Source organism: Sphaeramia orbicularis, chromosome 8 (assembly GCF_902148855.1).
Source record: "Sphaeramia orbicularis chromosome 8, fSphaOr1.1, whole genome shotgun sequence".
In the NCBI taxonomy this organism is placed as follows: Eukaryota; Metazoa; Chordata; class Actinopteri; order Kurtiformes; family Apogonidae; genus Sphaeramia; species Sphaeramia orbicularis.
Genome location: NC_043964.1, coordinates 13,781,760 through 13,796,906, shown reverse-complemented (window position 1 = coordinate 13,796,906; position 15,147 = coordinate 13,781,760). Strand labels below are relative to the sequence as shown.

The 15,147-nt window shown below is 40.6% G+C and overlaps 1 protein-coding gene across 4 annotated transcripts; it reads left to right on the top strand.

Annotated features, from left to right (window-relative positions):
* Positions 1-1,252: 1,252 nt before the first annotated feature.
* On the top strand, positions 1,253-13,694 carry dnmt1 (DNA (cytosine-5-)-methyltransferase 1). 4 transcript variants are annotated; one of them, XM_030141379.1, is made up of 35 exons: positions 1,253-1,431; positions 3,106-3,142; positions 3,661-3,768; positions 3,862-4,078; positions 4,182-4,254; positions 4,368-4,449; positions 4,542-4,582; positions 4,658-4,715; positions 4,801-4,884; positions 5,079-5,188; positions 5,280-5,398; positions 5,487-5,579; positions 5,660-5,811; positions 6,237-6,424; positions 6,822-6,836; positions 7,618-7,801; positions 7,939-8,036; positions 8,175-8,322; positions 8,415-8,530; positions 8,604-8,805; positions 8,893-9,026; positions 9,121-9,300; positions 9,387-9,611; positions 9,698-9,890; positions 10,102-10,192; positions 10,290-10,442; positions 10,561-10,843; positions 10,943-11,084; positions 11,183-11,349; positions 11,444-11,621; positions 12,056-12,251; positions 12,339-12,502; positions 12,665-12,781; positions 12,942-13,035; positions 13,436-13,694. In XM_030141379.1, exons 1-35 carry the CDS (start codon positions 1,394-1,396, stop codon positions 13,486-13,488), a joined length of 4,533 nt encoding a protein of 1,510 aa, XP_029997239.1. In that variant the 5' UTR covers positions 1,253-1,393; the 3' UTR covers positions 13,489-13,694. The 4 variants fall into 4 exon arrangements, with proteins under 4 accessions (XP_029997239.1, XP_029997240.1, XP_029997238.1 ...); XM_030141380.1 differs by lacking the exon at positions 1,253-1,431 and adding an exon at positions 2,442-2,638 and having other exon boundaries at positions 4,368-4,443; XM_030141378.1 differs by lacking the exon at positions 1,253-1,431 and adding an exon at positions 2,442-2,638.
* Positions 13,695-15,147: the final 1,453 nt, after the last annotated feature.

Genomic DNA, 15,147 nt, shown 5'->3' with positions numbered 1-15,147 from the left:
CACAGAACGTCAGCCAATGAGAGCGCAGCGTCACAGAACACCAGCCAATGAGAAAGCAGCGTCACAGAACGCCAGCGAATCAGAGCAGAGCGTCACAGAACACCAGCCAATGAGAGCGCAGCGTCACCGAACATCAACCAATCAGTGTGCAGTGTCACAGAACGTCAGCCAATGAGAGCGCAGCGTCACAGAACGCCTGCCAATGAGAGCGCAGCATCACAGAACGCCAGCCAATGAGAGCGCAGAATCACAGAACATCAGCTAACGCGAGCTCTGCATCACAAAACGCCAGCCAATCAGAGCACAGCATCACGGAACACCAGCCAATGAGAGCACAGGGTCACACAACCTGAGAGCCTTATCCTTTGTTTTTCTCTTTCCTGTTGTGCTGTTACACAGTTATAGCAAACATTTTTTGTAATAAATAACTTATATGTACAAATGCAATGTAAAACAACATCACTTTCATCCAAATACATGCAGTACGTTATATGTTACACATGTTTATGAATCTAATATCCTGATTATTCTATATGAAATATCTGTGGGGAGAGAAGTTGTGTGTACATCACTGACCAGGATAAAAGAAGTTGACTATGAAAATTAGATAGTTTCCCGTGTAATTTAGAGACACTGTAGTTACATCTAAGCAGAAAATTCAGTCTTTCTAGTAAGTAATAAAGTTCCAGACTGTGTTGGAATTTTTCAAGAACAGTTGGATACATTTGACCCTGAAAGACGCATTTAGGGAGGTAAAGTCTAAGGTATTAATGCGTCCAGAGCTGAATTTGTTTATCATCACATTCTTTTTAATAAAATGTATTTTCATTTTCCATATAAACAGAATTTTGTCTGTTTTCGTGCATATTTCTTTTGACACATCGAGGGCCATAGCTGCATAAATTAGTTACTAAGGATCTTCCAGTAATGGACAAATCTAATCCTGTCTCTATTGTAAATATGTAATAAACAATGCTTCCGCTTAAGAAGCGGTCTGCCACATTGTCCAAACAGGAAAGGTGTTTATTTAAAATGTTTTTCATTTACAGAATAAGATGTCTTAGAATATACAGTCTACAAACATATAGGATTGAGCTGGAAAACATTTATAACATACAATGATGCGTTATTATTGGAACAGATCATTTTAGGGAAAATATTATGAACTGTATTAAAAGTGTTTTACCCACAGATCTGTGCGGTGGTACAGTCCACAACACCCGGGTTTCCGCGCGAAAACACGGCCCGCGCGACTGAAAGCTATTAACTGCAAGGAGAAGAAGACACGAAGCAATTCTGCTGCGGTGTGGTCAACGGCATCTTTTAACAGTGTTTTAACGGATTGTAAAGCCTTTTTTATCCCTTTTGTCCTACTCGTTTTGAGGTGTTCACCATGCCAGCCCTGTGTCTTCCAAAGGATGTCAGTAAAAGGTATGGAAATGTTAGAAACACGAGTGCTAATGCTGCTCTGATGATGTCAGCATTGTGGCCGCTTGAGTAAATGTTGTGGACATGAGCTGATTGTGATATGTAGTGTACTTTACTGTGTCCTTGTATGAACCCGCAGCTGCGAGTGTTAGTTTCTTATTTTTTATCTGTCAGGACTGGTGCAACATGCAGTGACAGTTACCGTTAGAAAGTAACCTGTCAGTGGATGAAGCACCGCGATGGATTTGATCGAAAGTTTTGTCACCTGATATATCGCAACGCTGACTTACAGTAAACATTAAATACCTAAAACTCTTGGTTCCTGCTTAGTGTCGAGACATCCGTCCTTGTTCTACTCACTATTATCTAACGGAGTCCTCTGAATGTCAACCATAACCATTAATTCCAGTCGCACTAGTGAGAAATGTGTGGCTCTGACAGTCAAAACGTCTTCCTCTTATTTACTACATGCACAGTGGGAATGTTTTATTCTTCAAATATAGCAACTGTTAAATATAGAAAATAGCTAATTATCAGTACTAACAATGGTGAAGAATTTGGACGTTCTTTGGTTTAAAAAAACGAACTGAAAACTGAGGCAGATGAAAATTATATTAATTGTCCGTAGAAAAAAAAAAAGTGCTATTAGTGTATTAAAAGCAGCCCCATATTTGTCAAACCTTCATCCACCTGTCTAGAGAATCATTGCTACCCATTTGTAAACAGCATTGGTTTTGCTTCCGCCTGGGCAGCTGCCCTCAACATCCTCCAGACAAAAGGGGTACCTTTTTTAACTTTAGACCATTTTCCGTGTAATATGCTTTCAGATATACAGCTTTGCAACCCTTACGCGTGTGCTAAAATGTGACTTATGTGTAGTAATATGTTATTATTTTAAAACTTGCATTTTTGCAGGAAAATGTGACATCCTCCATTGAAATTGTTTACCCGCAGATCTGTGTAGTGGTACAGTCCACAACGCCCGGGTTTCCGCGCGAAAAGACGGCCCGCGCGCCCGAAAGCTTAAAAGCGTCCATTGCGAGAAGTATCAGTCACAAAGCAGTCGCTCTGCTGCCACAGTGTGCTCTGCGACTGCGGGATTTGACATTGTTTTAACCGATTTTAAAGCTATTTTAACCGTTTTGCCTTGCTCGTCTAGATAGCCGTTTACCATGCCAGCCCTCTTTCTGCCAGAGGATGTCATTAGAAGGTACGGAAACGTTAGTAAATGAATGCTAATGAAGCGCTGATGATATAGCGTGGAATACTTGGGTGCTTACTGACTTACTTCAAAAGCCACAGCAACATTAAACTGTTTAAACCGTGGACTTGTGGTAATCGTGTGTGGTGCCATTACTTTACCTCTTGCCCGTACTAGCCAGCTGCAAGCTAGCATTAGCATCAAACCACTTGACAGTCAGGACTGGTACTGCATAGAGTGACTATAACCCCCGTTCATTACTGTTAACGCGAGGAACTTAGCATCTTAGCTTGCCACTGGATACGTGGTGGATCTGGCGCCACTCTGGAACTTTTGTCATTTGTTTTATCGTTAAGTTGCTGTCAAACTGGCTGTGTTGCATGAACGTTGCGAAGGAACCGCATTTACACGCTAACCATTGCGAAGAACTAAGCTAACTCCCCGTAACGTTGATTTGATGTATTCTTTGTCCACAGGCTGCGGGTGCTGGACCAGAGTGGATTGTCAGACGAGGTGGGTTTTCTATCAACGTAAAACACCCACAAACCATCTCAGTGTAAGCGTCAATAATTTGTGCGCAGCTGCACTGATGACTTTTGACACTGGGGCTTAAGACGACTGACACATAGCTTCACAATGTGAAACTCTCTGCCCAAGTTATATCGTCTGATTCAGCCATAAGGGAAAGATGTACAGGTAATACTCACCTTTAAATAAGTCCCAGAGATGCACACGAAGAGACCAAATCTCAGAAACAATTAACAAAGCGTCCAATAAAGATTTTGGGTTCAGTCATGAGCAAAAAGTCAGTTTTGGGTTTGTGTGTTCATTTGGACATCAATGTGAGACTCAATTAAAATGTGATACATTTATAGTGTCAGTCAATGCACCACTCAACAGTAAAGCAATATTTTGTTTTTAGCTTGCCATATGAGTGCACCATGTTTGGTTTACTTGACAACTTCTACATTACTGCATTATATTGTGAAAGTTAATTTAATTCACCTTTTTTTTTTCTGGTTCCACTCCAGGATCATGTTTTAGAAGAGCTCAGGTTGGTGCAGGACTATCTACGTGTTGATACTCAGGATCAGCTGAAGAGCCTGAAGGAAAAGCTGACAAGTTCGGAAATCCCAAGAGTCAGTAAATGTATCAAACTTGTGAAATACTATAATAATGTTGTAGTTTTGCTGCTCACTCATTCTGTACTTTGTATCATATGTTTCCCTCAGGAGGTCTACATCTCTAAAGTGAAGGCCGTCCTGGGAAAGGAGCTATGTTTTGACACTACCTTAATTTTTGATGATGTGAAGCAGACTGTAAAGACAAATGTATCCCCAAACGGGTCTCACAAAAATGAAGACAATGGAGATGTTACCATGGATGTATCACCAGGTGCTTCCAAAGGGAAGGGTGGACGTAAGAGCAAGGCAAACTCTGACTCCAAAAGTTAGTTAAACCTTTCTTTATAACACTAGTAAATGTCTTGTATTACTGACACAAAATGCTTTCAGTGGGAGAGAAAACATGATTTTGTGACTTCCTTCTCTAGAATCACCATCTAGTACCAGGGTTACAAGAAATGGTGGAAAACAGCCAACCATCACGTCAATGTTTTCTAAAGTGTGAGTATAGTTTTTATCTTGTCTTACACATTTTCACTCACCATTCGTAAAATGAGAAAAAAAAAAATTCATATGTGCAGTGTCTAAATTTTTTTTTTTTAAATGTATTTTAGTCAAAAGCGCAAGTCTGAGGACTCAAACGGAGAAGCCAGCAATCAACAAAGTGAACTTAAGAAAGAAGATGATGAGGAGGAGGTAAACTTCTTGATTTATCTATAAACGTTAAGACCTTTTTCAATATTCAGTCTTGGATACTTAACTGTGCCGTTTGTTTAAATCTATTGTAGTCACAGGATGAAAAGCGTCTCAAAGTGGATTCAGATGAAAAGTAAGTCCTTTAACCCCTGATCATTGATAAGTCAGGCATCTCAAATACATCTTACTAATATTTTTCTTTGTGCAGTACTTCTCCAGAAGAAGACAATAAGATTGAGGTTAAAACATCAGTTTCTGCTGCAAAGGTAATGAATTGCATCATTTAACAAATATCACGTGGAAACATGTCGGAGTGAATGCTGATTACTGACATGAAGCATGTCTTCTCAGACACCACCACCTAAATGTCCGGACTGCAGACAATACTTGGATGACTCGGATTTGAAATTCTTCCAGGGGGATCCTGATAATGCTGTAAGAGTTTGTCAACATTTTATGTTGTATAATCTCACATGAAATGGAAATGCAACATTTGCCATGCACTGTAATGTCTTATGAAACCTGTTGTAGATTGTTATAGTAAACGCTTCCTATTGTAAATGCAAAACGGAATATTACTAATATTGGCTACATGTAGAGAAACCTTAAAAATGTGCTCCCTCCTTTAGCTGGATGAACCAGAAATGTTGACAGATGAGCGTCTTTCCCTTTTTGACTCAAATGAGGATGGATTTGAGAGCTACGAGGATTTGCCACAGCACAAGATCACAAACTTCAGGTGAGTGTTTTTTTTTTTTTTTTTTTTTTTTTTTTTTCACTTTCCCAGATTAAGCTACGGTTTATGAAGTTTTCTGTACTGTGTTTTACAGTGTGTATGACAAGCGTGGCCATCTTTGTCCATTTGACTCTGGGCTGATTGAGAAAAATGTAGAGCTCTACTTCAGCTGTGTTGTAAAACCTATCTATGATGATAATCCTTGCTTGGATGGTAGGAAAACCTACATTTATACACCAGAATAATTGAATTTTATGTTGTCAATTTGGTCTGAGTTTTATTTTGCCCGTCTTCCCCACAGGCGGTGTTCCTGCCAAAAAGCTTGGACCCATTAACGCCTGGTGGATCACTGGATTTGATGGTGGCGAAAAAGCACTTATTGGTTTCACAACAGGTAAGATGCCACTTTCTTTCATCCAAATGATGTGGTGTTATCTTTATTACATTCTAACAATAGCTTTCTCCCACATCCAGCTTTTGCTGATTATATTCTGATGCAGCCCAGTGAAGAGTACAGCCCCATTTTTGCCCTGATGCAGGAGAAGATTTACATGAGCAAGATAGTAGTAGAATTCCTCCAGAAGAATCCTGATGCAACTTATGAGGACCTTCTCAACAAAATTGAGGTGAGATCTTTTTTTTTTTTTTTTTTTTTTTTCCTTCCAATATAATAAATCAAGCTCTGTTATGAGTAATTGTTTTGGTGTGCAGTTAATAACTGCATGCTATAGATTAAGAATGACATAAAGGAATATCTAGAAGTTCAGTCAGAAACTATCTTATGTAGATAAAGGCACAAGTTGCATCATTTGCAAATACACTGATTGGAGCAGGGTTGATTTTGCTGAGTTCAAATAAGTGAGCTTTAGAAAGAGGAAATACATGCAATTCTATCAAATACTAATCAGTGAGAAATGGCTAATGGAAATGAAATAGTCTTGTACAGAAGTGTCACATTTTAAGGTAGGAGTAAAAAAAATCTCCTAAATGCATAGGGAACTCAGATCCTCATGGAAAGAAACTGACCAGTTTACATTCTGTCCATCCACAGACAACTGTGCCTCCTGCAGGGCTCAACTTCAATTGCTTCACAGAAGACACACTGCTGCGCCATGCCCAGTTCGTGGTGGAGCAGGTGGAGAGCTACGATGAGGCCGGTGATTCTGATGAGCAGCCCATCATTGTTACTCCTTGCATGAGAGACCTCATCAAACTTGCAGGAGTCACTCTAGGGAAAAGGTACGTCTCAGATGATTTTGGTTTTGTCATATGATAATATGATGTCTGTTTTAACTCAAGAATCATAAAAAGTTGGCTTTCCTTCATAATCCTGAGGAAATTGTGGTGGTTCTGGCTCTTTGACACTTAAATGGCAGTTGATTGTACCCTTTTGTTTTAATGTGGTTTAAAACTAAATGTTACATAGCCTCTGCTGTTTGGGGTGAAAATAAGACAAGATTACATGATGTACATTAAATTTGTTTAAATATGCCCTGTTTTTTGGTTTTATTTAGCAGCAGCCACTTCTAAACAAAAATGCTTCAGGGTTTGAAGTTTTTCTTTGCTTGTGTTCCTGTTTTATGGCGCTTCTTGTTCTCCCTAATGTCTAACATTCCTTTAACATTTCCTAATGCAGCATGCTGCTGTACTGGTAGGTAGGCCTTGCTGTAAATGCATTTTTAGCTTGTATGGTGTTGTGTTTAGTGTGAAGCATTTAGAAACTATATGAACAATCAGAACATCTTACCAGAGTTCACGCTGGATTACTTCTTATTTTTGCATTACATTCGGACTTTTTAGTTTCTCTGGCTCAGTGTTTGTGTGCGCACATGGACAAAGTTACTGACACACTTTGAGTTTGACTACAGATTATATAGAAAAGTCTAGGGTTAAAATGTAGAACACTTGCCCTAATCTAAGAATTTCAATTTAAGTCACACATTTGCTAATATGTGGTGAGGTTTTGGACATAATGTATTGAACTGCGGATTTAGTATAGTATTGCATACAACATTTTGAAGTCAAGTTACCCTGTCTGTAGCATAGGATTTAGTGGGAACATCGAACACCATTGACTTTAGATTCAATCTTAGTATTTCATGTTCAAATTGAGTTGGAGAATCATGTTTCAGTCTGTTTTAGAATTTAACTTGCACAATGGGGAAGAAAATGTACATAAAAAAGACACTTGGTCTGGTAACTGTTTTCTCAGCAGGCTAGAATATATACTAATTTTAAGAGCTGCATCTAACGAGAACTCTGCATTATACATATTTACTGTCTGTCTGGTTTTGTTTGCTTGTTATGTTGCATGGCCTGATGCTGTGGTGTTTTGACAGCCAGGGGCTTCATAATGTCATCGCTCCACATATCGGGTATTTCTGCCAAAGCAAATGTTCCTCTATTCTGAACCTGAGCTTTATTCTGAACAGGAGAGCTGCTCGAAGACAAGCCATTCGTCACCCAACAAAGATAGAGAAGGACAGTAAGGGGCCAACTAAAGCAACCACTACCAAGCTCGTCTACCAGATCTTTGATACCTTCTTCTCTGACCAAATAGAGCAGAATGATAAAGAGAGTGGTGGAGCCAAGCGACAACGTTGTGGTGTCTGTGAGGTGAGTGCTAGATTGATGTCAAAAACTTTCTTCATAACTGCAGAGCTAGACTTTCAAACATGAATTCAAGTGTCAGATGTGCATCTAATACATCTACCACCTAATCTAAGCAGTGAAAATTCATACTTTTACTTTAGGTATGTCAATCTCCTGACTGTGGAAAGTGTACAGCATGTAAGGACATGATCAAATTTGGAGGAAGTGGCAAGAGCAAGCAGGCATGCAAACAGAGAAGGTGAGTCTATCTTATTTCTACTCTTTAACCCACAAAGAATGGATCTGTGGTGTCATGGAGACTTGGATTTACCTGTACTACCTTAATGATATATTTAGCCCAAATCCTTACTTGGATTATTGCTATATGCATTCTTAGATGCCCAAATCTTGCTGTAAAGGAGGCTGAAGATGATGAGAACATGGAGGAAGAGGACATTCCAGTGGAGAAGACCAAAAAAGTTTCTCAAGCTAAGAGAAAGAAGCAGACCCCGTGCAGAATCACTTGGATAGGAGACCCTGTTCGGGTACTGGTTTTCCTAGTCTTTGATTGTCAGAATCTTGAAACTTTCGTCGGCCTATTTACACACTTTGAATCTGTTTCCTTCCTTCTCTTCAGACTGAGGGGAAGAAGCAGTACTACAGGAAAGTCTGTGTGAATGATGACGTGCTGCAGGTGGGAGACTGTGTCTCCGTTTTATCAGAGGACCCTTCCATTCCTCAGTATCTAGCCAGGTGTGACGATGTTGGATTAACAACCTTTGGTCACAGTGGATTTCATTTGCCTGACGATGTATTCTTTCTAAAGGATCACATCACTGTGGGAGGATTCTAATGGAAAGATGTTCCATGCCCACTGGTTTCTTCGTGGAATTCACACAGTGCTGGGAGAATCCTCTGATCCACTGGAGGTTGTTATTGTGGATGAGTGTGAAGACATGCTGCTCAACTATGTTCAAGGCTTAGTAAAAATCACATATAAAGCCCCATCTGACAACTGGTTTATGGAGGTGAGTTCATTTGGGAGCAGATTGGTTTGCTCTGCTTGTCTCAAATTTCTGTGGTTGTCATCTTTTTATGCTTACTTTGTGTTTTAGGGTGGAATGGATGTTGACATAAAGGTTATTGAGGATGATGGGATGAGTTTCTTCTATCAGTTCTGGTATGACACTGATTTTGCGCGCTTTGAAACACCTCCCAAGACTAATCCATCACAGGACTGTAAATACACGTAAGTTATTGACATGATTGTTCTTGACACTCTCTGTTCTCGCTGTAGATACATTTTTAATCCTCGCTTTTGATGTGGTTTCTTTTGCACTCAGGTTCTGCGGTAGCTGTGCTCGGACTAAAGAACGAGAGGAACAGGCAAAGCCTCATGCATTTGAACCCTTGGAGAGTGAAGACAATGATTCAAAGGCACTGTATGCTCTAGCTTGCTTTAAGGGGCAACAGTTCAGGGTGGGAAACAGTGTTTACCTTCCTCCTGAGACCTATAATTTCAAGTGAGTGATATAATTTAGGGTAAAAGTTCCATTTTAATTGCTTTATTCTTACTGGATTAAACTGACTCTCCTTAACTGTTCTTTAGTGTAAAGCCAGCAAGTCCAGTGAAGCGCTCCCATAGGAAGGAGGATGTGGATGAGGAGCTGTATCCAGAGTATTACAGGAAGTCATCAGATTACATTAAAGGCTCAAACCTTGACGCTCCAGAACCCTTCCGTATTGGACGCATCAAGGAGATCTTCTGTCACAGGCGTAGTAATGGAAAACCTGACACATCGGAGGTCAAACTGCGACTCTACAAGTTCTACAGGTGAAACTAGTAGATTTCAAACAAGTTTCAGATGAGGATAAACCCTATATGTGCTTCTTCAACTGACTGTAGCATTGTTTCTCCAGGCCTGAAAACACTCACAAAGGTGTCAAAAGCAGTTATCACACTGACATTAATCAGCTGTACTGGAGTGATGAAGAGGTGACCGTCAACATGTCTGAGGTACTAGGCCGCTGTCAGGTGGAATATGGAGAAGACCTGAATGAATCAGTCCAGGAGTATTCTGGTGGTGGACCTGACCGCTTCTATTTTCTGGAGGTACAGATTTTACTTTGGTTTACAATATATTCAGTAAAATCTGTATCACTCAAGGTAGCAGGAGAATTAACAGAATAGGGAAGCATACAGTATAACCTTACAGCCAAATTCACCCGCTGCTTTATTTATTGCTTAAAGTTGTAACTTGGAACACAAAGCACTAATATTGACATACTCTGTGCAGTGGACCTGATTACTTTATCTTTTACAGGCCTATAATGCTAAAACAAAAAGCTTTGAAGACCCACCAAATCATGCCCGCTCAGCTGTTCATAAAGGCAAAGGAAAGGGTAAAGGGAAAGGTAAGGCTGCTAATGGTGTTTGTTTTTTGTGAAGTTAGCGGAATTGAAATGAAGGTTCAATAAAAATCTTATTGGATATAATTCTACTTTACACCAGGTAAGGGCAAAGGAAAGGCAGCGGCAGCAACAGCAGCAGCACAGGAAACACAGGACAGTCAGAATGAGCCACAACCATCTAAAGTGCCCAAGTATCGCACTCTGGATGTTTTCTCTGGCTGCGGTGGACTTTCTGAAGGCTTCCACCAGGCTGGTAAATGCATTTGACAGCTCTCACATTGTAAACAAAATAGGCAAATGAGCAGCTGCAACGGTTTTATGTATTTATTTTTAAATACAATGTTGGAAATGTGACTGCTTCTTGCCCTTAGGTATCGCTGAAACTTTGTGGGCTATAGAGATGTGGGAACCTGCAGCACAGGCCTTTAGGCTCAACAACCCGGGCACCACAGTGTTCACTGAGGATTGTAATGTTCTGCTAAAGTTGGTCATGTCTGGAGAGAAGACAAACTCTCTTGGGCAGAAGCTGCCTCAGAAAGGTGATGTGGAGATGCTCTGTGGAGGGCCCCCCTGCCAAGGGTTCAGTGGTATGAACCGTTTCAACTCTCGCACTTATTCAAAGTTCAAGAACTCCCTTGTGGTCTCCTATCTCAGGTAAGTGCAGGAGCAGTATTTCAGTTGAATATCTGGTTAAATTCAAGATGGAACAAAGTAGCATCAGTGTGGATCACATGGACTGTTTTCTTTTTACAGTTACTGTGACTACTACAGACCCAAGTTTTTTCTACTTGAGAATGTGAGGAACTTTGTCTCCTTCAAGAGCTCAATGGTTCTAAAGTTGACTCTACGCTGTCTGGTGCGAATGGGCTACCAGTGTACCTTTGGAGTTCTTCAGGTGAGTGACTCACTGTGGTGAGAACTAAAACTATCTGAATTTCAAATGAAGAAAAGAAACAAGACAATTAACCTTCAGTACTTGCCCCCCTTCCCCAGGCTGGTCAGTACGGTGTTGCCCAGACTCGTAGAAGGGCAATCATTTTGGCGGCTGCTCCTGGAGAGAAGCTGCCCCGTTATCCTGAGCCTCTGCATGTGTTTGCTCCCAGAGCCTGTTCTCTGAGTGTGGTGGTGGATGAAAAGAAATACGTCAGCAATGTCACACGGTAATGTTGGAAATTCTTTACCTCTGTAACAAAGCAAGTTGCATTAAATGACTGAGATGGTCTGGACTAACTTTTTTTTTTTCTCCTTTCACAGAGGTAATGGAGGAATCTACAGGACCATAACTGTTAGAGACACAATGTCAGACCTGCCAGAGATCCGCAATGGTGCAGCTGCACTGGAGATCTCCTACAATGGGGAGCCTCAGTCTTGGTTCCAGAGGCAGATCAGAGGCACACAATATCAGCCAATCCTCAGAGATCATATCTGCAAGGTGAGCTGTCTGTCACACACAAATTAACACATTTTATGTTATGGACTTACTTTTTGTAAAGATGACTATAAGCTGTTGGTCAAAATCAAGCATTCTTTAAGTTCCTTCCTACCAATAAAGACATCAGGATGGGAATCAATCTAGAGAGTGTGGGTTGTCACAGAAGGTCTGGTTCCCAGTTCTGATTTAGTAAATCATGTATTTGATAGTGATGTGGGCAGATTTAACAGTTTTAGTCTGCTTATTTTTTACCACATTCATTTCCTTAATGACTAACTAAAGTGGATTTATAGTTACTTATTAGACAATAGTGTTTTATAGCTGACTAATAAATGCACAAGGCCAATAATAAGGTTGAAGCAGCATTTACCTGATCTTCTGTTGTCATAGTGGTCTGAAAGTGATATATTAAGAGGACTGACCTGCGTTTTCAGGATATGAGTGCCTTAGTTGAAGGGCGGATGAGGCACATCCCACTGGCTCCTGGCTCAGACTGGAGGGATCTGCCCAACATTGAGGTTCGACTGAAGGATGGCACTATGACCAAGAAACTCCGTTACACACACCCTGATAAGAAGAATGGTCGCAGCAGCACCGGTGCTCTCCGAGGAGTTTGCACTTGTGCAGGAGGTCTGAAAGCCCAGTCCTCGACTTGAATACAAATTAAGGAGTTTCTAAACTGTGGAGACTTCTATGCTGATTATGTTTGTTCTTTAGGGACGCCATGTGACCCTGCAGACAGGCAGTTTAACACCCTAATCCCCTGGTGTCTGCCCCACACTGGGAATCGCCACAATCACTGGGCTGGACTTTACGGCAGATTGGAATGGGACGGCTTCTTCAGCACAACCGTAACAAATCCTGAACCCATGGGCAAGCAGGTACATCAGGGTCTTTTACTGTGATATAAAGTTAATATTGCTATAAAATGTTCAGCCATATCGACTAGCTATTAACAGATGGCACTTAAATCCACAATTTTTAATCTAAACTTTAATTTGAAATGGGCTTTTTGGATTCTCACCTAAACATTTTGTCTCCAGGGACGTGTCCTGCATCCTGAGCAGCACAGAGTGGTCAGCGTGAGGGAGTGTGCACGTTCTCAGGGATTCCCAGACACCTACCGCTTCTTTGGAAACATCCTGGACAAACATAGACAGGTACATTCTGAGATTTGGAGTGTTTTTTTTTAATGTGTCAATAACATTAAAGATTTTCCTCTAGTTAGTATTCACTAAATTATCTAATGAAATGATATTTATCATTTTATCAAGTATCCTGTAATAGCTGTAATGCTTCCTGTTTCTGCTGTGCCCCCAGGTTGGAAATGCTGTGCCCCCTCCACTTGCCAGAGCCATAGGGATGGAGATTAAGCATTGTGTATTGGAGAGAATGAAGGAAGAACAGGCAGCAGGTGAATCTGTTGTTTTTGGGATGTAGGCTTATCCTGTGTTCAAACATCCATATTGCCACCGTACGTGATATGTATGTCAAATGCAGTATTGCCTTAAATACCATCTCATTCTTCACCTGGCTGCGGGCATTCTTTTGTGGCTCATCTTACCCACAATTATCTGCATGTAGGGGCAGATGTTGTTTCCAGTATTTGGCAAAACCCCATGAAAGGATAAAGCACTGTAGTATGTCCCAATTGTGTTCATACTGCTTGCAACAGTGTATACTTTAAGACCAACTGTAGAATTTGGTTAAAAGAAATTCTGCATTTTGTAACAAACTTTTTTCTTTTATTTTTTTAAACATTTAAATAATTCCAGCAGAACTTCTTACATCAGTTTGTTTTCTCTTTCCTACAGAGAATGTCAAACAAGAAAAGATGGACTTTTTTCACTTCATTCAGTTCTATTAATCCTGATGCTGGCTGTGTCAGGCAATCATTTCTCTTGCATAAGCTGGTGTTCAACTTTGTCACTAAGTGGCCGCCATGGACATTGTGATGTGCCATTCCATTTTTGAGGTTTAAATGTGCTTTTAATCATGTTAGGGAAATGTTTACCTAATATGACAAATTGTATGTAGTTTTTATATGCATAATAAAGGTCTAATGAAATTTGACTTTTTGTAAGTTGTATGTATTCCAATTGCTTATAAGCAGTTGAGGAAATATTGCTTGTATCACTGCAGGGTTTCTACAAGTTAAATTTAAGACTACTTAGAACAAAATTTAATGCCCATTTCACAGCCTTACTGGCAAAAATTTGTGATTTTTAGGTTGGTGCTGACTGGTACCTGATGATCCTGGTGCAGGCGCAAACACTGATGGCAGGAGTTCATTTGGCTTTTACTTGTGCCACTGCTCATACGAATCCACTACCTTGATTCTCATTGTTCTGAGTCGAATTGATTTCTTGCATGAGGTGCAGCAAGCTTCTAAAACATTCCCCTCCACTCTTGTCATCCAGGTCCAGAATCTTTTCTCCAACCAGGCATTATTAAATTTGCACTTTGCCATGCTTACTTTTCACTTGGCTGTCCCTTAAAATTTCCAAAGTCAGCTTTGTCAGGTGACACGCACATGACAAATGGCTGCACATGTTGGGCTGAATGTTCCATGATCTTTTCTCTGCAAAGTTGGCAATAATTGCTTCTTAATTTCAATATTGTCGGGGTGGAACTGAGAAGACAAGTTTATGGCAACGTAACTTAAGACCTACCATATCAAGTTTAATACTTTTTTTTTTTTTTTTAAGACTTCAAGATGTTAAATGCAGATTTGTGAATTAAAGACTTTTTAAGACCCTGTGGGAACCTTGCAGTGGCGAGTATAATTTCAGACCTAGATCATGGGGTTCCCTGTGATTCCCCAAAGGCAGCATCAAAGTAAATTTGGGAACCACTTAAGCCAAATCCATGTCAAATCAGTACGGAGAGCATTTTAACTAAACTGCTATCCCAGATTCATATGTACACAGAATTGGAAATGATCTGCTGTGTTGGTAGGGAAAAACAAGCTTTGTAGTTTTAATCCCATTAGTGGATTATAACTACAAACATCCCTGCATTTGATCAGTTGGTTTCAGAACCATTACTCTTCAGGTTGCAGGGGTTCTGGAGTATCCAGCTCCCAATGGTGGGGTACACGCCAGATATGTTGCTGTTCATCGCAGGACTGACACAGATGAACAACCATTCACTTTCACACCTACTGGCAATTTAGACTTGCCAATAAACCTGTTAAGGTGCATGTCTTTGAACGCTCGGAGGAAGCTAGAGAACCCACATAGGCTGACAGAACCATGCAAACACTGAAGCCCCTGGACCATCTAGCTGTGAGGCAACAGTGCTAACCCAGGGTTTCTGCAGCTATCAGCAAATCTAATGCTTTTTAATGCCACTTGAAACAAATTTAATGGCAATGTCCAACTGCAGATAGTTTTGACAGTTTACCGTCGACAGGCTTTAACCAGGTTCTGAATAGTTCCTCCTCCAATCACTTCTGCTCAAACTTGCATTTTCCCACAATTGCTAATATTCCCTCCGCTCTTTGGCCACAGCACGAGCACACTCG

Bases quoted from the DNA above. Each gene is read 5' to 3' on its own strand.
- dnmt1 (XM_030141379.1), top strand. From the start codon at position 1,394: ATGCCAGCCCTGTGTCTTCCAAAGGATGTCAGTAAAAG. The intron at 11,622-12,055 runs GTGAGCTGTCTG...CTGCGTTTTCAG, and splicing joins TCAGAGATCATATCTGCAAG to GATATGAGTGCCTTAGTTGA. The intron at 12,252-12,338 runs GTCTGAAAGCCC...TTTGTTCTTTAG, and splicing joins AGTTTGCACTTGTGCAGGAG to GGACGCCATGTGACCCTGCA.